This window comes from Brassica napus, chromosome C4 (assembly GCF_020379485.1).
Source record: "Brassica napus cultivar Da-Ae chromosome C4, Da-Ae, whole genome shotgun sequence".
Classification (NCBI taxonomy): Eukaryota; Viridiplantae; Streptophyta; class Magnoliopsida; order Brassicales; family Brassicaceae; genus Brassica; species Brassica napus.
This window is the reverse complement of record NC_063447.1, coordinates 31116756-31143520: the sequence shown is the minus strand read 5'-3', so window position 1 is coordinate 31143520 and position 26765 is coordinate 31116756. Positions and strand designations below refer to the sequence as shown.

Genomic DNA, 26765 nt, shown 5'->3' with positions numbered 1-26765 from the left:
TATTCTCGTTATTACTTTTTAGAATGTACTAATCGCGTATATGAATTTAGTGATGGAATAATTAAGCAAAACTTTAACGAGAATGAATCACTTTGATTCGGTTTGATTTAAATTAATCTGAGAATACGGAATGGAAGTGAATATGTAATTAAAAATTGGTTTTCAACTTTGTTCAAATGGTTTCGTGGTGTAGTTGGTTATCACATCAGTCTAACACACTGAAGGTTTCCGGTTCGAACCCGGGCGAAGCCATTTATTGCTTTTTTCCCAATAAGTTCAAAATGTTAAAATTTTGTAAAAAGTAACGCCGTTGCCGGGTATAAAGATAAAATACTGTTTCTACGGAAAATACCATTTATGGGTATTTCAATCGAGATACCTGAATGTGGTATGAACTCTTTCGCTTGCTCTTGAATCGATTGGAATGGAATGAAAAATTGTGACTTGAACTATTGATCGGGCCGTGTAGAAATATGACTTTATCTGCTACATTGGAATTCACAACCAAATGTGGTCACCCGCGTGACAGGCGGGAATACTTACCACTATACTACAACGAACTTATTTATGTTTTTTCATGAGTGTCTACATTTAATATAACACTTGGAGCAAAAAAATCAAAGACTACGGTTAGTACTAATCCAAATATAGTTTCATTTTTCTTTATAGAAGTAGTAAAAAACATATTTTGCTTCGGTGTCAAATTCAAGTATGATGACTACATTTTCATCATAGGTTTTGTAACTTGTAAGTTGTACCTGAATGTGTCCTCCTTTGGATCTTGTACTCTTCTCTGTCCCTAATGGAGTAATCGGTCTTTGTCCTCTGTTTTTTATTTTACTCTTTCCCTCCTCTGTTTTGGAGTGGTAACTTGATTCCTTTGCCTGTTGGCTTTATGATAATTCAGCGTTTAAAAAAATGTCAACATTCTTCGACGTGGCTGATCATTATCAGTGTTTATTTTATTTTGTTATAGCACAACATCAAATCTTAGTATCCAAGTAGAAAGAATGGTGTGTTTTGAGACGTAAACTGAGATAATTCGGACAAAGTTACAAAATGAAGAGGAATGACTAGTGAAATTGTTCAAAGTAATTGCCAGTCATCTTCATGCTCCTCACCAGATATCTCTGTAGATGATGCCACAGAGCTGGTTTCTGCAATCCCACGCTCACCACCTCTGTGAGATTGAGTCACCGTGAACAATGGAGCGCCGTTGGCGTCTCCTGCTAGCTTCCTTGCTCGTATACAAAAATCATCAAAATCATCTGTTTACCAAAGTAGTAGCAAGTGATATCAGCAAAAAAAAAACTAAATAAACCGGTATTGAGTATAGTGTAACCAAACCAAAAAAAATTAGAATTGAGTTGTTAATACTGGTTTCAGTTTCTATAAGAACGATTAAAAATTTATTGAACCGACACTAAACCGTATCACTAGAAACCAGTACAAGTACAGACCTTTGTCCCGGCAATAGAATCCAAGAGCTAGCGACGGGTCTAGCGACTCCAACGGAACATAACGAAGAGTACTGCAGCAGGTAGGTAGGATAAATAACTAGTGAGAACCATGTAGAGACAGAACTAAATGAGGCTAAAATGATCAATTAACTCACTTGCAATGGTAAGACGATGTGTCAGCATCTTTAGTTTCTTTGTTCACTGTCACTACCTACCAACCATTACCGATAAGAGGCTTAATCAGTGACACCAAAATGTGAGATCAAGCACATGGATGATTAATATCAGTCCCCAAACCAATTAGAGAGTAGATATATTAGTGCGACAGAGACAATATAATAATATCATGAATCAGAGCATGTCACATCAGAGTATTTTAAGTATTTCAGATCAAGAAAACCTGTTGAACATCGTGTGGATCAAGGTAGAAACCTTTGTCTTCTTGAACTCCAACTATGTAAGTCGATGCACCTGGTTTGCCTCCCAAAATTCCCAGGCTTTGAGGGAAAGTGAAAGTAGCTATCAAAGATGGAATGTACCTGAAAACAAATTTAAAACGTTTTAGAAAGATACTAATGATTGCATAGCCAAAATTTCATAATAAGTTACTCCTGCACACAAACTCTATTACCATAACGATCAAATTTGATAACGTCACAAACCTTGGGTTCACTTTGTCAAGTCCAAGAACCAGTGGGACCAAGAGAAGAACTGAAGCCCATTCAGTTTCTCCTTCTGAATATTCCAAACAAGTTTTGGTGACATCTTCTATACAGAGAATTGGAGCTCCACCTCTCTCTCCATCTTCGCTGCCAGAAATGATATGAACAGCCATGGAACACGAACAGTGTTCAACATCAGTTTCTTCTCTTTTCTTCCTGGCTAATGACTCCCATGATCTACAAACAGCATATGGTCCTACCCATGACCCAGCAGCCAAGCCATAAGATTCTCCGGCTAGTATAAGATTGTGAATGGAGAACGCCGAAGCCCCAGAATCACCAAAAAGTTCTAAGATCTCTAAGTATTCCTCTTCAGACGGCTGCATCATCAAACCCCACAAGCTCAATATAGTATTGTATATTCATTTACTAAGACACAGGCTCGAAAACACAACAACTAACCTCAGATTCCTTTTTCCTCCAAGACCTTCCCAGCCTTTGAAATAGCAATGCCTGTTAAAGATGGATCGCATAAGAGAATGTGTAACCTCAAGCTAAAAGATTAAAACTAATCACATAAGCAGACCTGTGCAAAGAGCATTTGTCCGCTTCGAAGCATACAACCCCATCCAACATCACTAGTATACGTTGTCTCTCCAATAGGCTCAAAACCTGTAAAAAAAAAATGAGATTTCTGTGAACACTTAACGCTAGCTTGATTTGAAGTGAATCTACAAACCTCTACGATATGTTATTAATATCAAGGACGAAAAGTCTTGTCTGAAAGCATCCAATACACTGCCAGCATCTGCTTCTTCTGAGGATTCAGCTTCTGAGATTTTATAACAGACACCCAGTAGCCATATCTCACTTGTAGTGCTGGGAATACCGGTCCTACTCGGCCCTAAAACACGATCTTGAAACCTCCTAATCGCCCCACTAGCCATAGAAGAAGCTGTGTTTACAATTACTGTCCAACCGTTAAGTGTGGATCTATCACGTTTCTCATCTGCGGTTGATGATGAAGAACATTTTGAAGGAAGAAATCTATCACACATAGCCTTCATTACCTAGACGTAAAGACCCAAATGCAACATGTCTTGTCTCATAGAAGAAAATCAACCCCAGAGAATCTACCTTTTTGTCTGCAATAAGAAGGATTGAGAGATTAAAAAAAAAAATGCATCAGGATAACTCTGAAGTCTCTAAAAGTCAGATAAAGCACAGACATTTAGAACCTAGAGCCAGACTGATGTAAAAGCAAGCATAAACTCACTCCTCAAAAATCAGAAAAGAACAGAACTTCAACAGGTTCATATCAGCCAAGGAATCATAGAGAATCTAATGAACACAACGATTAAGATAAAAGCCATAAATGCATATCGTAGCTAGTTATTGAACACAAGGAATCATAGAGAATCTAATGAGAACATCAACAGGTTAATACTCGATTCCGATATGTAAAGACATCATGTTGAGAAACTACACAGCACTAATCGAAATTTGAAAATCCGATCATGCAATCGACCAACACAAGAGACCTCTAAATCACTTTCGCCTCGCGGATCTACAGTAATCACAATTGCGTATTGGCAACTCCTTCCTTGTATATACCACAATACACACAAGAGTAGGAGCTATAGGTTAACCCGAAAGCATATGCACAATTCGAGGAACGAGATTGGGACAAGTTTCGAATTCGTAGCAGAATCTAAAGGAGGATCACCTGATGAAACCAAATCGAATCGATCAGGCTGACTAGGTATGAAGGAGATGAGACCTCCGGCGGCGAAGAGACTGCGAATCAACGGAGACGAAGAATAGAATAGAAGAAGTTTGAATTGGGGAAGATCGATTTCGTGTTTTTTAGGGAAAATATATTTGAACAAAAAAAAAAAAAAGGGAAAATATAAAGTTTCGTGTTCTCTTTTTTTTTCTACGTAATTATCTTTTGCTTCGAATCTGAATGATAAACTTAAATTTAATTATTAATTAAAGGGTGCATTACCATAATCTCAGAAAATAATTAAATCTAAGTTAAGGACATATCACATATGCATAATTTATTGTAGAGTTAGGGCCGAATAAACGTGAATGCGACTACGGACTACCTAACAGTATTACTACTATCTCCTCGGCATATTAGACGAAAACCGAACCGAAAAACCGAGACCAAAACCTGATCAAAAATCTGAATGGTTCCTATATTTCAAAATCCTAAAAACAGAAACCGAACCGGGACCGATTCGAGAACTGAACGAATATCCAATTTTTTTTGAATATATTAAAAATATTAATTATTTTTAATTTAGCGTATATAAAATACAATTTATAAATAATAATATCCAAAAAAATTTGAACTAGAATATTTTTGGATTTCGGTGTTTTGGGCTTTAAACCCGAACCAAACCCGATTTATTTATAATATGGTTCCACTTTGGGTTTTATAAAAAAAATAGAAACCCAGTATTACCCGAACCGAACCGATCCAAAAATGTCTGGTTCCTAAATGGTTTCTAAACATCTCAACCCGAATAACCCGGAAACCCAATAAATCGAACCGATCCAAACCGAAAACCCACCCGAATGCCCATCAACTAAAGCCCCCTCCATTCTAAAGATTAGCGGCCTGCATCACTCAACAAAATTACTATTTTACGCTTTGTGCGTAGTATTTAAAAAACCACCATCACAAAACTGCCGCTCACTTTCTTCTTCGCGTCTGTTCACTCTATGATGATCGCATCGCCTCCACCAGTGTTCCATCGTCTTCTTCTTCATTTTCAATTCTATTAGACTTTTGAAAAGTTACAGAGATCTCTCCGCCATTGAATATCTTTGATTGTTCCTTCTATATCTCTTTTTGGCGTAACTTCACCGTGTGTACTTGATTTTCACTCGAAATATCAAAGATCAACATCAATTAAAGGATATTCGATCTATTTCCGTTTTATCCTATCAATCCGGTCTATTTCCATGGCTAAAGACAAGAAGAAGGTACGTTCGATCTTAGTCTTTAGTTCTGCTTAATTATTTCTCTGTTTCGTATTGTCTTTACAGTTTCTTCTGTTTCTTTCATAGGGTTCCGGTCTGAATCGAATCAGGAAAGGGTTCAGAAAGTTTTCTAAAAAGATCGGAGGATCGGACAAATTCAAATCTCCGGATAGATTGAATAAGAGGATGCCTATCTTCATAAAACGCAGTATCTTTTTTTTGATTCGTTACAGATTCATGTTTATGGTTTTAATTTACGGTTTACGCTATTTGTTTTCACTTTATCCTGAGTTTTAAGATATCTACCTGAAGAAGAAATTCAAAAAGAGGGTTATAAAGATCATGGCATATTCTGTTCTTGCTCTTCATCTCCTGGCTCTTCAACTCTATGTGGCAGTGATTGCAATTGTGGGTATGCTCCATATCTGAATCTTGTCTTAATTGTTTCTTGTAGTTTGTATATTTCTTGATGTTTAATATCATTATATTTCATTTTTTACAGGATGCTACTCTCAAGCTGTTCGTCTAGTTGCAACTGCACAAGTGAATGCACTAACAAGCCGTTCCAACAAAGACATATCAAGAAAATGAAACTAGTTCAGGTTTGTATGTTACAAGTTGGATTTCCAAGAATGTTCTACTTCAATATATATATATATATGTTTTTTTTTTTAGACAGAGAAATGTGGATATGGGATTGCAGCAGATGAAGATATTAAATCAGGAGAGTTTATCATCGAATTTGTTGGGGAAGGTGATGTGATTATTGAATTTCTTATACACAATTGTCTTATTGTGCTGCTTACACTGATAAACGAATTTTGACATGTATATATCGAAAATGAATATGTAAATAATGAAAAATCGTATATTATTTGGTGATATATATTTCGTAAATTTTGTTAGAATTTAATTATATACTTAATATTCGTGATGCACGTATCATTAACGTTAAAAAGAAACAGAAAATGTATCATATATTATTAACTAGGGTCGGTCCGCGATTCGCGCGGAATTATTATTTTTAGTTTGTATTAAGATGTGCTATTTTATTAATTTAAGTACAGTTAATTTATTTGTAAGTAATTTTATTTTATTTTGTTTTTTTGCTATACGACATAATCATGAATGAGTTGTATGTTTTTTGAGGTTTTCACCGGCTCTAATATTTGCATAATTCTCAATAAGAAATTGTCGGCTTTGATGAGAGACTGACAGTTCAAACATCAGCCATCCAGTCCTTGGTGCTCAACGCTTCCATTTCTTAAGTTTATAGTCGGGTGATACTCTGTTTTGGTAGAGTAAACTCTATTATTTGTCACGGACAAATATGATGATATCTAAACTATTTTCTGTTTGGCCTTAACTTTTAAACATGGGATTTCAGATTTCGGAATAAGAGATTCATAATGGTATTTCTTTTTTATTCACCTATTTGGTTGCAGAAAAGATCAGTTACCAAGATATTTTTGTTGTCAAGATTTGGAAGACCCATTATCATAAAATTGATTTTTTAAAGAGACATGAAATTTCATTTGAACTAAGATACACTATTCGGATTTTCATTACTTAAAACTTTTACATTGTTTACAGGACTTTTAATCCTAATTTATAGCGTAAACTATATATTTAATATGCACATTTATGTATATTTTTTTATTAGTCAAAGGCTACTGTAAAGAATTTTTCATTTTTAATCATTTGAGTTTTTTTAAAAAATTATTTATATGGGTTAGAAAAATATTTACGACCAAATAAATGAGAATATAATCTCTCCAAAGATTCATTTTATGACAAAAAACTTACAAAAGTTTTGAACGGTTCTGCATTTTTAATCGCAAGACTTGGGAAAAGATGAATGTTTCTTTTTAATGCAAGAGACTTTTAAATTTCTTATACAACACCATAAGAAGTTGATTATCACATACAATTTTTTCTTCAAACGTGATGATTATTAGTAAGGCAAATGTACTTTAGTTCCATACTATAAGAGTATTTTAATTGTTTAATAAACATAATTGAAAAAAGTAATGCAAAAAACAATCCAGCAAGTTGCCACATTTTGAGTTTTTTTTTTTTCACACAAACCATAAATATTTTTGCTTTGTTTTTGTTTTTCAAATAAATGTTTAACCATTCATATTTCTAAATCTTGAGTTATATCTTTATTTTAAAATAAATAACATTATCTTATCTATTAAAACAATAATCTGTTAAAATATTTAAAACTTAATAATGCAAATATAAATGTAAAACATATTAAAACTATAACAAAAAAAAAGTGAGCCTTGATGGGGGCTTTGGAAACATAATTAAACGGCCCAATAGCCAACAGGTGAAAAGTCCAGTGGAGTGAAGTCGTAGGGTGATCTCAGAAGTTGCTGCGATTTATTTACCTCTAAAGTCACCGATCCACGACGGCCAATCCCTCTCCTCCACACGCGTCGATCACCATCTCTCTTTGTACTACTCTTTTCTCCAATTTTCTCTCTCTCTCTCTCTTTTGCAATTAGGGTTATGGTTTTATTCTCCACTCCCATCTCTCGCTTCCAATCAATGTGAAAAGCTCTTCTCTTTTAGGCAGCTTGCGATGTTTGGTCACCATACCCAACCCGAGATTAACCCTAATCAGATCGGTAGCAGCTCCGCCACCGTTGGCGAAGACCATGTCTCTACCTCCGCAACCTCCGCCGGTCACATTCCTTACGACGATATGGACGATATCCCTCATCCCGATTCCATCTACGCTGCCTCCGATTTGATCCCCGATGGCTCTCACTTGGTTCCTCACCGATCCGAGGGCTCTGAATTGCAAGGTTCCCGGCCGATGGAAGGAGCTAATGAGCTAACGATCTCGTTCCGTGGTCAGGTTTACGTTTTCGATGCTGTTGGTCCTGAAAAGGTTAATACTTTGCGTATTGGTAGTTGAAAGTTTTGTCCTTTGTGTTAGAAACGACGAATGGGCTTTATAAAACAAAAAGTCCGAACAGATTATAAAGCTAAATAAATGAAACGGTGATGAGTTTTGTTAAAGTGGACAGGTGTCGCTCCCAGAATGGACGACTTAGTCACGTGGCATCATAGGAGAGAGACAAACATTTCTTTATATATATAGATAGATATATATAGATACACGTAATGTTATATAACATAAATGGTGAATAAGTTTGATAACATTTTGAATATTCTTTAAATAGATTTATTTGCTGGCTGCTTTTAATTAATAATAATTTCTTAAAATTAATGAGTGCCATGAATTTGTAAATAAATCAAAAAGTAATAGTATAATCCTACGAGAGATTCTACTTTAATAGTATAAATTTCTTAAAATTAATGAGTTGCATGACTTTGTAAATAAATCAAAAAGTAAAGGCAGAATTATACGAGGGTTTCTCCTTTAATAGTATAGATATTAGTTCAATGCCTTGATTGGCAGAATAGATGATAAAGCAGTAGCAGTATGCTATAGAAGATGTATGTTTTTGCTAAACTGTTTAATAGAATGATTGGTAGAGCAGTATGAATATCATATTTAAGATTATTATAAAAATTAGTATATAATATAAATTATATTTATTTCGAATGAATATATATATATATATATATAATTAAAAAGATATGTAAGTAATTTAATTTATTTAATAATTTCAAAATTATGTTTATATCAAAAAATTTATTTTAAAATAAATTTTACAATTAAAATATCTATTTTAAAAATAATATTTCATATATAAAATATAATTTAATGTGAAATACTATTTTAAAAAAATATTTTTATTGTAAATTTATTTGTGAAATCAAAATTTTATTTTCTGGATATAAAAGTAATTTTATGATATTATTAAATAAAATAAATTAATTAATTACATATTTTCTTTAATTTTATAAATTATAAATACAAATTCTCTTCTACTAATTACATATTTTCTTTAATTTTATAAATTATAAATACAAATGCTCTTCTACTAAATACCAGAGAGCATTTAGAGATCATTGGTATTTAGTAAATGATTTTCTAATAAAATGTTGATTAGATAGTGTAAAACATAAAGCTAATGTTAATGCTAATCCCTTTTTTATTATTTGAGGAGCATTGTAGAGAACTAATATTTACTTCATGTGTTTATTACAAGTGTGTCATTTCCTACGTGTCAGCACCACAAGCTCTCTCACATCATATATTCAAAAACCCATTGTTAACTAGATTAATTACAAAAATTGTCATTGATCATTAGATTATAATTTGGGTATATACTATAAGCTTATTGAGTATTGACTAACAACATAATTAACCTTGACACTCTTGCGTTTAATGCTTACAACGCATTCATTTTTAAAAGGTTTCATCTTTAAATACGGAAAGATTTCATTGCCATACGCAGAGATTCTTGATCGTTTATTTCATTATCATTCATCATATAGCATGACTACATATATATTTTTTAATCGTGCTTGATGCCGTCCCATGACGATAAGTGGGAAATGAAATCCCTTGTGTACATATGTATATACATATATATATATGTTGCTGCAACTCTTCTCCGTATTATTGCAAGATACCAATCACAATCTCATAGCGACAAATTAAGAAGAACTTGCAAGCAAACTCTTACTTAAAAATGTATTGTAGACGTGTTTATAATTCACATTAGTGATAATACGGTCAATTTGATTTCATTATTTTTCATATGGGGTTTTAAAATCTATTAAAGTTCTTTTTATGCCATCTTTGCACTTGGAATTGGTTCTTTTTATTGCAACTTAAATGATCTAATATATTATATTTTAAAAAGCAGGATTGCAGTTTCATATCTCCTCCTTTGCACGTTAACCATGTTTATCATTTCCATAATTATCAATGCAATATACTATTGGAGATCATTTTATGGTAGTTTAGTGTAAATGAATTCGCATTAAAGGCAACACAATTAAATACATTACCGTTTAGTTTTTTCCATAATTCATGATTCAAATATGTCATTATTGTAACATTAAATATATGAATCAAATTTGGGTAACTATGACCACTCATACCACAAGCAATTTTAAAATATTGAATTGATCATCACGCTAAATATACATCGAATGTAATATATTCCTACAGATGCTATTAGTCAATCATAGCAACAATCAACTTGATTATAGGCAAGTCAATGGCCCGTTTGATTAGTAAAATATTCTCTTCACTTTATTCATGAATATTTTTAGTTGCAAAAGAGGAAATCCTATATATCATGTGGTTATAGAAAATATTCAGAGATGTTATCACTCACTGTGATACTGCCTTACTTGGAAAAGCATAGAAATTAGTATATTAATATAGGAAAGTCTTCGTTTCGAGAGCTTAAATAATGACATATAGGTAGTTTTCATTTATTGATATTCCCTCTGTTTTTTAATATAAGTCGTTTTAGAATTGTGCACATAGATTAAGAAATCATTAATTTTTTTATATTTTCTAAACAAAAACATCATTAATTTTTTACCTAACCACAAATCAACCAATAATAAAATATAAGGTATATTATCATTGGTCATATAACATTAAGTGTTAATAAATTTTACATAGAAAACCGAAAACGTCATATAATTTGGAACATAAAAATTTCTCTAAAACGACTTATATAAAAAAACGGAAGGAGTATATATTATCATTCATTTGTTGACTATTTCATTAATGACCTAAGAGTATTGGTACCTATATATAACAGAGGTCGTTTATGCTTCAACACTACCATACAATCTGAAATCATGTGTTGTTTCCAAGATTGAACCGATCAATGATTGTAACTACATTTTTCTAGCCAACTTCCAATGGATCATTCGTGGTCTTTCTCATCCAAAGTTTTGTGTTGGTATGTTTATGATATTTTGTTTATGTGTATAAACTCATTTTGTTACTAAAATATACACTATTTATATTCTTTTTTAATATGGAGTTATATTTTATTTCAGTATGATTATATTCTTTTTTAATATGGAGTTATATTTTATTTCAGTATGAAATTGTTCCCTTTTAATGATAACAACTATTTATTTTAAGTTTACTATTGTCTTTTAAATGTTCAAGTATCAGCTTTATTCTCCATGCGATTGTTATTAAATTTCAGATTGTATGGTAAAAGAATAAGAATAAATTAAAAACATTTTTTTAAAAAATAAAAGATAAATTAAAATAGGCTCATATGTATTTTGAGTCATAATCAATATCAAGGTTCAGTAACGAGCCTCTTTTACAAATTAGAGTCCTAATCACCCAACTAAATTTGTATATTAACATTATTTAGTTTTTTCTCTTTTTCTTTCCAAACTAATATTATTTACTTCAATTTATTTTTATTCTTTTACAATCTTTATGTACTCCAGAACCAGTATAATTTTAATAAAATATAACGATACAACTTTGATAATAGGAAAATTACTGTTTTTCGACCATAATAAGATTATCGTTACCCGGATATTTCAGTATACTTTTTTTTTTACTGAAACTTCAGTTAACTTTCAATCCAAATTGGTTTTCTTTGCATTAATGTATAATATGCCACTTTTTCTTTTAACCCTTTTTAGTAGCTAATGATTAAAATTTATAATCTCTTTTAATCCATTCACTCTGCGTAGGGCGCGGATCATCACCTAGTACTTTACCTAGTCTCCACAAATTTACATGAGACTACTAGTGTTTATTTATACTAAAAATTCTTCTTTTTAATTAGGTTAAGTATTTCTTATTTTAAAATCATATTTTTATCAACTTTGTGTTTCATGTGTTTTTTTTTCATTTGTTTTTCGTGATTTAGGAATCCCCTATATATTAAAAGAGAAGCATTACAATATTTTAATGATGACAAGTGTAATTATTAGAATGCTTTTAAAAGTCACTAGAAAAATATGTTGGTCTATTAATCATATATTATATATTTCTCATTCAACTAACCATAAAATTAATTAACAATCTACAATAATATTTTTCCTTCTTTCCTTAAATAAAAGTTACAAAATTACCAAAATGAATAAAATATATTGGCAATTAATGATTTTAATAATAAATATTTAATAATAATTTACACATCCTCCATTATTTTTACTGTTATATTATTAAAACAAATTAAACAATCACATCCACCATATAATAAAAAGTTAAAAAACGACTATAAATTTATCCATATATGTTATATTTTGAATTTTTAAAAACAATTATAAATTACGAAAACTGTTAAAAGTATCACATTGAAAATTTTGTGATCAATTATTTAAAATTTTGTTATAATAAGATAGAAATGTTCATAAAATCATATGTGTAAAAATCATATTAAAAGATATTCAGATCATCTCCCCCCCCCCCCGACCTTATCCTCTCCACAGCCTCTCGTTTACTTTTTAGATCTGAGTTCAAACTCCGGCGACCGGACGGCGCGTGTGCGCGCGTTCTGGCGCCGGAAGTCTTCCTCTTCTCTTTTTTAGTTATGTCTTTGCTTCTCTTTGGTCTCAGCTATTCTGTCGTCTTGCTTTCGGCTCTGGCATGGCGTGTATCTCCGGTTAATCATCCGCTTGTGTGGAGCGACGATTCCGGCGGTTACCAGCTTCACCTGGAGTCAAGGTACGGTGGTGTGGGCTGTTTCTTCAGGCGGAGTCGGCGTTGAAGGGTCAGCCTTTGACTGCTTCGATGGGTGGTGTGAAAACGAAGCTCCTCTGTTTATTCTGTGATGTTCTGATGGTGTAGATCTGTAGCCTACCCTTGGTGTAGGCATGTGAATGTGAAACATGAAAAAGGGTCATTCCTCTGTCTTTGATGAGGTACGGCTTTTTGAAACAGTGGAGCATGGTCCTTTTCAAGCCTTGTTCCCAATTGATGCAGTCATAATTTTCTGGTTTTGGTCTTTAAGGATGGTCTCGGTGTTGGTACCAGAACTTGGTTCTGGTGTTTTCTTTTTTTCTTATGTATGTTTATCGGATGTTAGTGTTTAGTGATCTGTTAGTTGGAGCGCGTCTCAGTCTCGTTGGTTGGAGTTTGACAGTTCTGTTGCAGTTTTCTTTTCTTGGTGTGGTTGCTGCAGTGATCTCTCGTCGGTCTGTTTTGATAATGCTTGTATCCGTAAGGTGATTTGATTGACGAGGCTTAGTTGTGTGGAGGTTTATGGTGGGCTTCTATCTAGGTGCAAAGTGTGCGTGAGAGAGTATGTTCATGCCGTATCCGAAAGATGTGTTGATCGTGAAGCGATCCTGCTTGTCGGGTTGTGAAGTCTTGGTTTTTGTTTTCGTGTGTGGATGCCGGCAGGCCATAGGCGGCAACGATAAATCCGAGTTGAGAAGACATGGTGTCTTGGTGTTCTATAAGTTGATGGTATCGTTTGGTGGGCCGAGGGCAGCAACAATATATTCAGATTAATGTCTTCTGCTATTTAGGAGGATGCTGCAATGAATTGTCTTATGTTCTATGAATTGTTTTATGTTCTTGAGTAGATCGGTCTAAGTTTATGTGTCTTATTTGTGGTTTATAGTTTCTTGTCCTGCTTGGTATGTTCGTAAGCTACCCCGATGTGGGTTTTAGTCGCCTTTTCTTGGGCTCTTGTGTTTGGGGATGTCCTGTTATCCGCCGGTTGATGTATCCAATGTTGTATTCTTTCGTTGAATGAAATATTATCAGATGGAAAAAAAAACTATATACCATATAAAAACATAAATATTTTAATTTAAAAATTTGCATTGAACAAGTATTAAGAACTTAATGTTTTAATTTCGAATTTTTGCATTGAAATTTCAAGAAATATTATAAATTATTAAAAATATTGAAAATTGCACACAAAAAGTTTTGTTATTAATGGTTTAAATTTCTGTCTAAATTGGAAATGATCATAAAATATATGATTATGAAGTTTTATTTTATAGATAGTAATATTAAAAATATAATATATAACTATGTTAATATTATTTAAATTTAATTACATACCATGCAAAATAAAGAAAATTATTGTTTAAATTTATTTACCAAACTAAAGTGATTTTTTTATTTATGTGGTTGTGTAAATTTAATTATATATGTAACATTTAAATAGTTTCTAGATTATTCAATATAATTTATTTTATAATATGTAAAACGTTAAACAAATAATAAATCGTAAAATAATTTGTATATAAAATATTCATCCCTCGTAAGGCATAAGTCTTAAACTAGTTACTAAAAATTTTAATAATTAGTTTAATAAAAAGTTTAATATATAAAATATATGTTTAGATGCACCAACCTATTTTCTAAGTATTCTAAAAATCATCGTATTGATTGTTATCGTGGCTACAAAAAATATTACATTGCTTCTCAATTATTATATAAGGGATTAACGATTTTGGTTGTTTATTATTATTTATTTTGGTACGCAGTTGGTGATTAAGATTACAACAATATATGATCGTAAGACTAAAATTAGGCAAGGCCTTTCTTGATATCCTGGACCAGCTTTTTGGAAATGGTTTTGTAGGCTTTCTCCGAAGGATGAACAAAGTCATAGAAGACGTGATTATGAGGATTTGGGCAAGGTATTATCGCTGTAGGCATACAACAACACCCATTGTTCGCATTACTAAATCCTGCAACAATGTAAGAACATGATACGTCACTAGTAAATAGATTTTGCATAATGCTTTGTAATTAATATTACGTTTGTTTAATAATGTAAGATATTATGCATAAATGTACAAGATTAATAAATTTAGTGTTCTCTATAAAACGTCATTATAGAAAATAAATTAAAATAATAAAATAACTGTAAAATATAATTGGCTGAATAGTTTCTAATAAAATTAAAATTAAATATCTAAATTCCTTACAATTTGAAAAACCAAATTTTTTCTATGAGAAATTTTGTGTTTACCACTTTCATGGTACTATTATTCATTTTTACCACCATTAAAAGAACATTTTCAAAAGTATCTTCTTCATTAAGTGGTAAAAGACGCTTATACCATTGTTCTATATATATATATAAAACAAATAATTATTTAAATAAATAAATAGTTAAAAATTGAATTTTTTTCCGAATTTTTTTTTCAAAATTTCTTTTTGAAAATCAAAAATTATGTTTGAAACTATTTTTTAAATATTTTTAGGTATTTATTTATATATTTATTACATTCTTAAATTTACACCAAAAACTCTACCCCACCACTCAACTCTAAACCCTAAATCCATATTAGTTAACCCTAAGAGTATAAATGTCTTTTACCTTTTATTTAAAATGAGGGTAAAATTGATTAGTATAAACATGAAAAGTGGTACTGTGAATGTGGTATTTGTGGCAATTTTCTCCTTTTTTTCTAAAACATCATATACAGTAAAAACTTTATAAATTAATGATGTTGGGACTATGATATTTTATTAATTTATAGAGTTATTAATTTACAAAAAAAATTCCTTTTTTAAGATTTTTTTTCTATTTTTAAATATTTTTATTTTAAAAATAAGAAAATAGGTTATTTTATGTATATACATTAATTAAATTTTAGAAATAAGACTTTTATATTGTTTTATTGTATTATTGGGTGTATATTTTTATGTTTCCTAGAATTCAAAAGTGGTTTTATATATAATTTTATTAAATATTATCAAAATATATTGAAATTTTAAGAAAAATAGAGATAATTTCATTGTGAATATAAAACCAACAATATAATTTTTAGTTTGTACTTATATAATATATATATATATATATATATATATAGATAGATTATTAATTACATAAAACATTCTAAAAATTATTATTTTATCGATTTGTGTCTTATTTTGAACCGGCGCAACTCGGAACCAGATAAATTTATTAATTTATAGTGTTTATTAATTTATAGAGTTTGTATTATGAAATGAAAGGAGCATGTCACACTGAATGAACAGATCAATGAGTATAAATGATAAATGCCGCCTAAACGTACCGTATTTTCTATAATTTTTTATGACATCCATAAGAGTGTTGAACATGTCGACATAGACAAACTTTGAACCACGAAAACCGGCTTCGTTTGGCCAAGTTTTAACACCATTCCTCAATTTTCCGTTGTAATCTTCAGCTAATATATTTGCGAATAAGTTACATCTACCGACGATTCTTGTCATAGGCAAACATCCCAACGGTATCACTCCCATCACTGCAAATTTTCTGGCTCCTTGATCATATATTTGCTTCATACATGACCACAACAAATGTGAACAATATATACATTCTTCATACTACTAGTTCATGAATAAAATATTAGAGTTTTGTCTTACTTTCATAAAATTTTTGTTCCAGCCAGTTAGTTTAGTGGTGTACATACCACGAGTCACAATTCCTCGCATGAGTGCAGATCGAGTCATGAAAAACGAGATTCCGATATCATTATTTCCTTGAGAAACAAGATACACTGCGTTTGCAATGATCGAACTTGCTTGTGTAGGAGCTACGACCTTTAGCTTCATTATGTACTTTTTGTAATCACTTATTTGGTCGCCCGGCTTTAAAACTCTCTAACCAAACCGCCACACATATAATTTTTATTAGAAAATGTTAGGTAAGACATCCGATAACATTTTTAACCATAGTAACAAGTTCGTTATCCTTATATTCACCATTAGTCTAGATGTAACAGGGTCGACTCCTGCACCACCTGATGCGAAACAAACACCAGTTTTAAGGTCGCTTGGAGCAATGAAAACCTTACGAGCAGCTGGCAAAGTTTTTTTAATTCCCAAACCCTCGGCTGCCACAACCCAAAAAAATAAAAAATGTAATGTTGAATAATAACATTTATGTTGGCTGAAACTTGATCTTATTGCATGGATAGTTGACCATAAAAAAAAAAGAATTATAATAGATCATGATAGTATATATATACCAATTACATCGGAGAAAACTCTTCCATTTCCGAATCTTCCCGTCGGCAGTTTCATAGTGTAGCTTCTCCCATATGGCCAGATATTTCCTTTCATAAACGTCAGGAGAAAATTGTTGTTACCGGTATCAAGTATTGAATCTCCAAAAGCCAAAAGCGCAGGAAATGAACCATTCGCAGCTACGGTCGACAAGAAATAAATGGAAATAAATGCTAACACCAATATTTTTTTCCTACTCACATCTAACATTACGTTAATTTTGTTTTTCCCAACAAGAGTTTAGATTCTTCTACGTTTTTTTAGAGAATTCCGTTAATGATAATATAGAGAATTCCGTTAATGATAATATAGAGAATTCAGTTTTTTTTTTTTTGAAGTGGTTTTCTAACTATTTTTAGACGTTTAATCTTTGTTTGTCGATGGAAGCTAAAAATGCATGGGACTAGTGAGTACACACACGATGAATGTGATCATTTCATTTAATACATGTCGCCATGTTGACTAATTCATCCCCACGAGGTTGAAGTGGGTCAAATTAACAACAAGTTTCGTAAGAAGATAATAATTCCATAAATCTGATTAGAAATACATAAATAATTATTCAGTTAATAAATTTCGACATGTTGACTCTTTCTTCCCCACCTGATTGAGGCGGATCAAACTACAAAATTTCTCCAAAAAATGAAACGAGCGAATTTTTAAACAATACAAACGATATATGTATAGAATCTAGGTTTCTTATAACTTGATCGCATGAACTCAATAATAAGAATTAGTCTCTTATTAACTCTTATTAATATCTTAAGAAAAATCTCTCAAACCTTTAAACTCTTAAAACTCATAAAATTCATAAGTTATGCAACAACTTTGCATCTCTTTATACAGAGATTAGATAACTCCTAATCTCTATGAACTTAACATATTTCCTTCTTCTTTCCTAATTTTTTTTACTAACAATAACCCAATAGGATTAGGTCTTTAACTTATATCTCAAATTTCCTTTTCGTTCAAGATTAATCCAACACCTCCCCCTCCCCCCAAAACTTGAACTTCCCATTTGATAGATCTTCAACGCCAATTAGACTTCTCATCTCTTTGTATCGTATTCTCCCAAATGCTTTGGTTAAGATATCAGCTCGCTGTTTAGTTCCTGGTACGTGTTTTACTTCGATCAAATCATTATCCACGCATTCTCGTATGAAGTGGTAGCATTGATTCATTTAAATAAAGGATGTGGTAGCGTCGATGAATATGTTTGTTCGTCCATGAAACACCATATTCTTGGCGAGAACTATAGCAAATTTGTTATCAATTTGTGTAACAACTTTCTCACATGCTTTGCCGATTATGTCACCAATAAGTTCTGAAGCCAAATAGCCTGCTTATTCGCCTCTGTTGCTGCCATAAATTCTGATTCGCAAGATGATAGAACAATTGTTTCTTGTTTCTGAGAGCATCATGTGATCGGTGAGCTCGAGTAGTAGAAGACATGACCGGTTGTGCTTCTGCCATCATCTTCATCAACATTGTGACTACTGTCACTAAATCCCACAAGTTTCATCTCACTTGCTCCACCGAAAAAAAGTCCATGCGTCAAAGTACCTTGCAAATACCTTAAAACATGTTTCATAGCCGTACCATGATATTGCTTAGGTTCTCGCATATATCTGCTCAGAAATCCGACACCATAAGAAATATCAGGGCGAGTATGCAGCAAGTATCTAAGACATCCAATGCTCCTTCTGTAGTTCATCTCATCTATGCTGTTTTCATCGCGAGACTTAGAAAGATTTAGACTCAGGGCCATGGGTATGTGAACCGCATTACAATCCTTCATCTCGGTTTCTTCTAAGATCTTCTTAGCATATCTTTCTTGTCTCAAAGTGATTACATCCTTATGTTGATCTACCTCAATACCAAGATAATAGGTAAGCTTTCCTAAGTCACTCTTCCCAAATTTTGCAGACATTCCTCTTTTAAACTTGTCGATTAGATCAAGGCTTGTTCCCGTGATTAGTAGGCCATGTTCGGAACTAAGCTAGGCGCTAGTCGGGCGGCAATCCCGGACCTAGAGAGTTACCAAAAAGTCAGGACTAGGCCGAGTATACACGGAGACTATTTTTAATACTTTTTAATTATAAATATACGTATTATATTTCACATGTAAACATTAAACGTAAAACACCGTAGTCCAGTGGCGCGGTATGCGGTTGTCATTTTAAGAGGTCCAGAGTTCGATTCTTCTATGTCGCTTTAAATCTGCGATTAGTCGGTTACGTAATCGATTAATCAGGTTTTATACAAATAATCAGATTTCCAATTAATTGTACCGATTTGGTCAAAATCGTGGTGGTTGACCACAGTCGAACGCCTAGGCGACACCTAGTCGGAAACTAGTCGGCTAGGTGCCCGCGTTTTAGAACATGGTTAGTAGGACATCGACATATACTGCTACAAGAAGTAGATGTTCCTTTTCTTGTCTACAGTAGAGTGTTGGTTCCTTGGAGCACTTAACGAATTTTAGCTCTCTGAGTAGTTTATTCAATTTCTCATTCCATGGGGCTTGATGCAAATCATAGAGTGCTTTCTCAAGTTTATACACCTTAGTCTCCTTTCTTTTGATCTCATAACTCTCTGGTTGCAAAACATAAACTTCCTCTTTCAAGTCACCATGAAAGAATGCAATTTTAACATCCATGTGGTGCACTTCCCACCCCTTTGAAGCTGCTAGAAAAAGAATGAGTTGCACCGTCTCCATGTGTGCCACTGGTGCAAAAACCTCATCAAAACTGATACCATGCCTTTGTATATAGCTCTTTGCTACTAGCCTTGCTTTATACTTGTTAATGATGCCATCGAATTTCGCTTTATTTTAAAAACTCACTTGAGACCAATGCCTTAGCTCCATCTGGAAGATTAACCAAGTCCCAAGTTTCATTTTTAACTATTGAAGCAATCTCGTCTTTGCAAGCTTCTCGCCATACCTCCTTCTCATTCGCTTCCATAAAGCTCCATGGCTCATCTTTTATATTTAGCAGTAGACGTTCTCCCTCAAGCTCAGCTAGTAGAATATAATCATCTAAATAGCTTGGTTGCTTTCTTTTCATGTTGATCTTCTTAATGTTGCTTGAGTTTGATCTTCTATTTCGTCGAATTCATCATGGTTTATTGGCTCAGTATTGTGAGCTTTGATTACTCCTTCTTCATCGACTGTGTTGTTTGACCCATTCGCATAACTATTTTATTCGTTTATGTCATTATTACCGGAATCACCAAGATCAACTCCTTCATGTTGAGTGAAACCTTTGGCCACTAGTCTGGATTTACGTCTCTCCACTTTTCCATCAGCACGATACTTCGTCGTAGATACCCACTTACATCCTACAACATTCTTTCCAGGAGGCGATGAAACAACAGTCCATGTTCTATTATCCTCCATAGCCTGTAGTTCGTCATCTGTAGCTTTCTGAAACTCAGGTGACAACATGGCTTATTTAAAAGTGGTTGGTTCATCTTCATGACAATAGGAAAGAAGATATTGTTGGTATGTGGGTTTAAACTTGTTAAAGGTATCAACTGAAGCAAGCGGGTAAAGACAATCGGGTAAAGGAGGAGGTGAATTATGAATGAAAGAACAGTGATAGTCAGATAAGTAACCTGGAGTCCTCGCAGTGCGTTGAGGTCTGGCACGAAGAAGCTGACTTTGCCCAGTCAATTGTGGGACAGTCTCACGCAAAATGTTTAAATAAGGAGGATGAGATGAATGAGATGCATGAGGAGTATGCAACACTGAATCTAATGCAACATGAGTGAAAGTAGGTAATATTGTACGAGAGAAAAAATCAGTGGATGGTGTAGCAGTAGGAGAATCCTTAAAAGGGAAAACATGCTCTTTAAAAATAACATTCCGGGAAACAGAAACAACATTAATAGCAAGGTTCAAGACTTTAAACCCCTTATAACCCGTAGGATAACCCATAAATACGCACGGATCAGCACGAGGAGTGAATTTATTTCTATCCTTGATCAACGTAGAAACATAGCAAAGACAACCAAAGGATCTCAAACAATCATAACCATGAAGTTCCTTAGCTAGCAGTTCATACAAAGACTTTTTATGCAACAAGAGTGAAGGTGTTCTATTTATGAGAAACACCACAGTAGAAATGCAATCAGTCCAGTAAACAAGCGGTATATTAGACTGAAAAAGTAATGCACGTGCAACATTCAAGATGTGTTGATGTTTCCGTTCTATTACAGAGTTTTGTTGTGGAATGTATGCACAGGTAAACTTATGAACCATGCCATGATTTTTAACAATATCAGTGAATGCAAGCTCAGGAGCATTGTCAGTTCTTATAGATTTAATAACCGCATTGTATTGTGTAGAAACATGTTGAATAAAGCTTGGAAAGACTTTGATAACATCACTTTTATTACAAAGGAAAAATATCCAAGTTACACAGGTATAATCATCTACCAAAGTGAGAAAGTATCTATAACCCTCAATTGACTCAACAGAAAATGGACCCTACACATCCATATGGACAAGATCAAACGGAGAAGAAGACAGATGATTATGAGATGTAAAAGGTAATCTTTTCTGCTTAGCTAGAAGACAGACGCGACAATGATCAATATCAGACTCAGAAGACTTAGACAAAGGTAAAATACCAAGAATGCACTGTAACTTGAGAGCCGATGGATGTCCTAGGAGTTGATACCACATATGTCCATCAACCGACAAGGATCCACAAACGTTGAGAGTAGTAAAGCTTGCATCAAGAATGTATAGGTTGCTGAAAATATTTCTTAGGTTCTCCCATATATCTACTCAGAAATCCGACACCATAAGAAATATCAGGGCGAGTATGCAGCAAGTATCTAAGACATCCAATGCTCCTTCTGTAGTTCATCTCATCTATGCTGTTTTCATCGTGAGACTTAGAAAGATTTAGACTCGGGGCCATGGGTATGTGAACCGCATTACAATCCTTCATCTCGGTTTCTTCTAAGATCTTCTTAGCATATCTTTCTTGTCTCAAAATGATTCCATCCTTATGTTGATCTACCTCAATACCAAGATAATAGGTAAGCTTTCCTAAGTCACTCTTCCCAAATTTTGCAGACATTCCTCTTTTAAACTTGTCGATTAGATCAAGGCTTGTTCCCGTGATTAGTAGGCCATGTTCGGAACTAATCTAGGCTCTAGTCGGGCGGCAATCCCGGACCTAGAGAGTTACCAAAAAGTCAGGACTAGGCCGAGTATACACGGAGACTATTTTTAATACTTTTTAATTATAAATATACGTATTATATTTCACATGTGAACATTAAACGTAAAACATCGTAGTCCAGTGGCGCGGTATGCGGTTGTCGTTTTAAGAGGTCCAGAGTTCGATTCTTCTATGTCGCTTTAAATCTGCGATTAGTCAGTTATGTAATCGATTAATCAGGTTTTATACAAATAATCAGATTTCCAATTAATTGTACCGATTTGGTCAAAATCGTGGTGGTTGACCACAGTCGAACGCCTAGGCGACACCTAGTCGGAAACTAGTCGGCTAGGTGCCAGCGTTTTAGAACATGGTTAGTAGGACATCGACATATACTGCTACAAGAAGTAGATGTTCCTTTTCTTGTCTACAGTAGAGTGTTGGTTCCTTAGAGCACTTAACGAATTTTAGCTCTCTGAGTAGTTTATTCAATTTCTCATTCCATGGGGCTTGATGCAAATCATAGAGTGCTTTCTTAAGTTTATACACCTTAGTCTCCTTTCTTTTGATCTCATAACTCTCTGGTTGCAAAACATAAACTTCCTCTTTCAAGTCACCATGAAAGAATGCAATTTTAACATCCATGTGGTGCATTTCCCACCCCTTTGAAGCTGCTAGAAAAAAAATGAGTTGCACCATCTCCATGTGTGCCACTGGTGCAAAAACCTCATCAAAATTGATACCATGCCTTTGTATATAGCTCTTTTCTACTAGCCTTGCTTTATACTTGTTAATGCTGCCATCGAATTTCGCTTTATTTTAAAAACTCACTTGAGACCAATGCCTTAGCTCCATCTGGAAGATCAACCAAGTCCCAAGTTTCATTTTTAACTATTAAAGCAATCTCGTTTTTGCAAGCTTCTCGCCATACCTCCTTCTCATTCCCTTCCATAAAGCTCCATGGCTCATCTTTTATATTTAGCAGTAGACGTTCTCCCTCAAGCTCAACTAGTAGAATATAATCATCTAAATAGCTTGGTTGCTTTCTTTTCATGTTGATCTTCTTAATGTTGCTTGAGTTTGATCTTCTATTTCATCGAATTCATCATGGTTTATTGGCTCAGTATTGTGAGCTTTGATTACTCTTTCTTCATCGACTGTGTTGTCTGACCCATTCGCATAACTATTTTATTCGTTTATGCCATTATTACCGAAATCACCAAGATCAACTCCTTCATGTTGAGTGAAACCTTTGGCCACTAGTCTGGATTTACGTCTCTCCACTTTTACATCAGCACGATACTTCGTCGTAGATACCCACTTACATCCTACAACATTCTTTCCAGGAGGCGATGAAACAACAGTCCATGTTCTATTATCCTCCATAGCCTGTAGTTCGTCATCTGTAGCTTTCTGAAACTCAGGTGACAACATGGCTTATTTAAAAGTGGTTGGTTCATCTTCATGACAATAGGAAAGAAGATATTGTTGGTATGTGGGTTTAAACTTGTTAAAGGTATCAACTGAAGCAAGCGGGTAAAGAAAATCGGGTAAAGGAGGAGGTGAATTATGAATGAAAGAACAGTGATAGTCAGATAAGTAATCTGGAGTCCTCGCAGTGCGTTGAGGTCTGGCACGAAGAAGATGACTTTGCCCAGTCAATTGTGGGACAGTCTCACGCAAAATGTTTAAATAAGGAGGATGAGATGAATGAGATGCATCAGGAGTATGCAACACTGAATCTAATGCAACATGAGTGAAAGTAGGTAATATTGTACGAGAGAACAAATCAGTGGATGGTGTAGCAGTAGGAGAATCCTTAAAAGGGAAAACATGTTCTTTAAAAATAACATTCCGGGAAACAGAAACAACATTAATAGCAAGGTTCAAGACTTTAAACCCCTTATAACCCGTAGGATAACCCATAAATACGCAAGGATCAGCACGAGGAGTGAATTTATTCCTATCCTTGATCAACGTAGAAACATAGCAAAGACAACCAAAGGATCTCAAACAATCATAGCCGGGAAGTTTCTTAGCTAGCAGTTCATACAAAGACTTTTTATGCAGCAAGAGTGAAGGTGTTCTATTTATGAGAAACACCACAGTAGAAGCGCAATCAGTCCAGTAAACAAGCGGTATATTAGACTGAAAAAGTAATGCACGTGCAACATTCAAGATGTGTTGATGTTTCCGTTCTACTACAGAGTTTTGTTGTGGAGTGTATGCACAGGTAAACTGATGAACCATGCCATGATTTTTAACAATATCAGTGAATGCAAGCTCAGGAGCATTGTCAGTTCTTATAGATTTAATAACCGCATTGTATTGTGTAGAAACATGTTGAATAAAGCTTGGAAAGACTTTGATAACATCACTTTTATTACAAAGGAAAAATATCCAAGTTACACGGGTATAATCATCTACCAAAGTGAGAAAGTATCTATAACCCTCAATTGACTCAACAGAAAATGGACCCTACACATCCATATGGACAAGATCAGACGGAGAAGAAGACAGATGATTATGAGATGTAAAAGGTAATCTTTTCTGCTTAGCTAGAAGACAGACGCGACAATGATCAATATCAGACTCAGAAGACTTAGACAAAGGTAAAATACCAAGAATGCACTGTAACTTGAGAGCCGATGGATGTCCTAGGCGTTGATGCCACATATGTCCATCAACCGACAAGGATCCACAAACGTTGAAAGTAGTAAAGCTTGCATCAAGAATGTATAGGTTGCTGAAAATATTTCCTCTACCAATCGTCAATCCCCGAGTAGATTCCTGAACGAGACAATGATCCAAATAGAAATGAGCAGAGCAATTGTTATCACGAATCAAGCAGTTGATACTGATGAGGTTGAAATGAAAAGAGGGAACGTAAAGAACATTATGTAAGACAATGCTAGATGAAATGTGAATGATGCCTATATGAGTGATATGTTCTTTGAAACCATTAGACAATGAGACTATAACACCATTGACCGGAGAAAGATCAGTAAAACATGCAATATCATAACACACATGCATGGTTGCTCCACTGTTAAAAATCCAAGAACCACGAGGGAGAGTATTGTATAAAGAAGAAAGACATTGATGATGATAGGTGAGTGTTTGGTCTTCATAACGAAGGTTAGAGGAAAAAGAAAGAATAATACCAGATGTGGATTGGGGAGTTGTGTAACCACCTTCTGTAACAGAAGCTTGTTGAATCCGGACTACATGCTCAGAAGATCGAACCTGACGTTGCAAATGCTGGAGGAGAGATTGCACCTGATCCGGATTGAGCATGTTAAGATCAAGTGGAAGTGTAGGAGCACCCGTGACATTTGCTACTGTGTTAGATTGCAGATAGGCCGGAGCATTAGCATTAGGATGCTGAGTATAAGCACCAGGGTAACGAGGAGCTTGACTCTGTTGACCCTTCTGTCCACGAGGTGAAAAGCCTTGGCTCTGTTGATTCTGATGACCCTTGTGAGTGTTATTGGGACCCTTGTAACCAGGAGGATAGCCATGTATCTTGAAATATTTTTGGATCACATGACCAAGCTGCCCACAGTATGTACGGACAGGACGTTGGCGAGGGCGATAAGATTGTTGATGGGGAGCTGCAAGCACCAATTATCAGCAAAAATATCAGGCTGCGGAGAAGGAGTATGAGAACCAATCGCCTGAAAGATCACATTGTCACTCTTTGAAGAAGGCTTCATAGTCTTTTGACGTTCATCTTGAGTAATCATGTTGAACACATCTTCAAGCAAAGGTAATGGCTTAATCATCAATATCTGACGCCTACTGGTCTCATAAGATTCATTCAATCTCTATCTCCTCTTATATCCACTACTCACTGTAGTTATTGACGAAAAGACTTGTGAAGAAAGGCTTTTGAAGATGAAGCATAAGGTCGAGACAAACTTCTACTTGTGTCAGATAAACTGGAACATGGTGATTGATGCTACTTACAGGGGGAATAAATCAAGATACTTCAGTCATAGCTGCAACCCTAACACATAGATACAAAAGTGGTTTGTTAACTATCTTCTCACTTTTTCTTCTGATCAGAGTAACATTTTTTGTATCCATTAGGATAATTGATGGAGAGACAAGGGTTGGAATCTTTGCCATATGTTACATAACCAAAGGAGAGCACTTGACATATGATTACCACTAAGAACATTTCCTTGTTTGAATTACTTTATAGTATAGTATTTAGATGTGACACTAATAAATATAGCATAGGTTTGTTCAGTTTGGTGCAGATCAAGATTGCTACTATGGTGCAGTAGGTTGTAGAAAGATGCTAGGTGCAAAAGCCAGTAAAGCTAAAAACATACCCTCTGATGAAGCTGTGAACCTAACTGCATGTAAAGGAGTGAGTGACCTGGAAAGCCCCCAAGGTTAGATTGAAATTCAAAACTATATGATGAAATGATTACATTAATGGTACTGTTAAATAGGTTTTTGAGTTCATGCCTCAGGGTTATTTTTGTAACAGTTACAAACTTGCTTTACTATCTATTTTGTTATGCTGTTTGGTTAGGTGAAAAAGACTAGAGGCAGACACGCCGCA

General features: G+C 34.0%; 4 protein-coding genes and 1 non-coding gene across 7 annotated transcripts; 2 read left to right on the top strand and 3 right to left on the bottom strand.

The window, feature by feature from the left end:
• Window positions 1-178: 178 nt before the first annotated feature.
• TRNAV-AAC lies at window positions 179-252 on the top strand. Its single transcript has one exon. It is a non-coding gene; the product is annotated as a tRNA-Val (tRNA).
• Window positions 253-909: 657 nt separating this feature from the next.
• LOC106396820 (cysteine protease ATG4b) lies at window positions 910-4107 on the bottom strand. Of its 3 annotated transcripts, none has more exons than XM_013837314.3 (10): window positions 3849-4062; window positions 3193-3267; window positions 2862-3092; window positions 2709-2794; window positions 2585-2635; window positions 2123-2502; window positions 1861-1999; window positions 1616-1671; window positions 1461-1531; window positions 910-1268 (listed from the first exon to the last, which is right to left on the bottom strand). In XM_013837314.3, the coding sequence occupies exons 3-10, from the start codon at window positions 3067-3069 to the stop codon at window positions 1087-1089; spliced, it is 1173 nt and encodes a 390-aa protein (XP_013692768.1). In that variant the 5' UTR covers window positions 3070-3092; window positions 3193-3267; window positions 3849-4062; the 3' UTR covers window positions 910-1086. The 3 variants fall into 3 exon arrangements, with proteins under 3 accessions (XP_013692768.1, XP_013692767.1, XP_013692765.1); XM_013837313.3 differs by having other exon boundaries at window positions 2862-3077; XM_013837311.3 differs by having other exon boundaries at window positions 2862-3267; window positions 3849-4107.
• Window positions 4108-7706: 3599 nt separating this feature from the next.
• Window positions 7707-8045, top strand: LOC125585999 (GATA transcription factor 25-like). Its single transcript, XM_048755759.1, has one exon. It carries the CDS (start codon window positions 7707-7709, stop codon window positions 8043-8045), a length of 339 nt encoding a protein of 112 aa, XP_048611716.1.
• Window positions 8046-12580: 4535 nt separating this feature from the next.
• On the bottom strand, window positions 12581-17308 carry LOC106394941 (GDSL esterase/lipase EXL4-like). Its single transcript, XM_013835479.3, has 5 exons — window positions 16976-17308; window positions 16710-16840; window positions 16371-16607; window positions 16037-16283; window positions 12581-14698 (listed from the first exon to the last, which is right to left on the bottom strand). The coding sequence occupies exons 1-5, from the start codon at window positions 17220-17222 to the stop codon at window positions 14535-14537; spliced, it is 1026 nt and encodes a 341-aa protein (XP_013690933.2). The 5' UTR covers window positions 17223-17308; the 3' UTR covers window positions 12581-14534.
• Window positions 17309-18429: 1121 nt separating this feature from the next.
• LOC125585998 (uncharacterized mitochondrial protein AtMg00810-like) lies at window positions 18430-18942 on the bottom strand. The gene has a single exon (XM_048755758.1). The coding sequence runs from the start codon at window positions 18940-18942 to the stop codon at window positions 18430-18432; it is 513 nt and encodes a 170-aa protein (XP_048611715.1).
• Window positions 18943-26765: the final 7823 nt, after the last annotated feature.

Coding starts and splice junctions, on each gene's coding strand:
- LOC106394941 (XM_013835479.3), bottom strand. CDS start 17,222: ATGTTAGATGTGAGTAGGAAAAAAATATTGGTGTTAGCATTTATTTCC. Junction 16,841..16,975: donor AGTTTTCTCCGATGTAATTG/GTATATATATAC, acceptor GGGTTGTGGCAG/CCGAGGGTTTGGGAATTAAA. Junction 16,284..16,370: donor GGAACAAAAATTTTATGAAA/GTAAGACAAAAC, acceptor TCATGTATGAAG/CAAATATATGATCAAGGAGC.
- LOC106396820 (XM_013837311.3), bottom strand. CDS start 3,189: ATGAAGGCTATGTGTGATAGATTTCTTCCTTCAAAATGTTCTTCATCA. Junction 2,636..2,708: donor GACAAATGCTCTTTGCACAG/GTCTGCTTATGT, acceptor CATCTTTAACAG/GCATTGCTATTTCAAAGGCT. Junction 1,532..1,615: donor ACATCGTCTTACCATTGCAA/GTGAGTTAATTG, acceptor TACCTGCTGCAG/TACTCTTCGTTATGTTCCGT.
- LOC125585998 (XM_048755758.1), bottom strand. CDS start 18,942: ATGTCTGCAAAATTTGGGAAGAGTGACTTAGGAAAGCTTACCTATTAT.
- LOC125585999 (XM_048755759.1), top strand. CDS start 7,707: ATGTTTGGTCACCATACCCAACCCGAGATTAACCCTAATCAGATCGGT.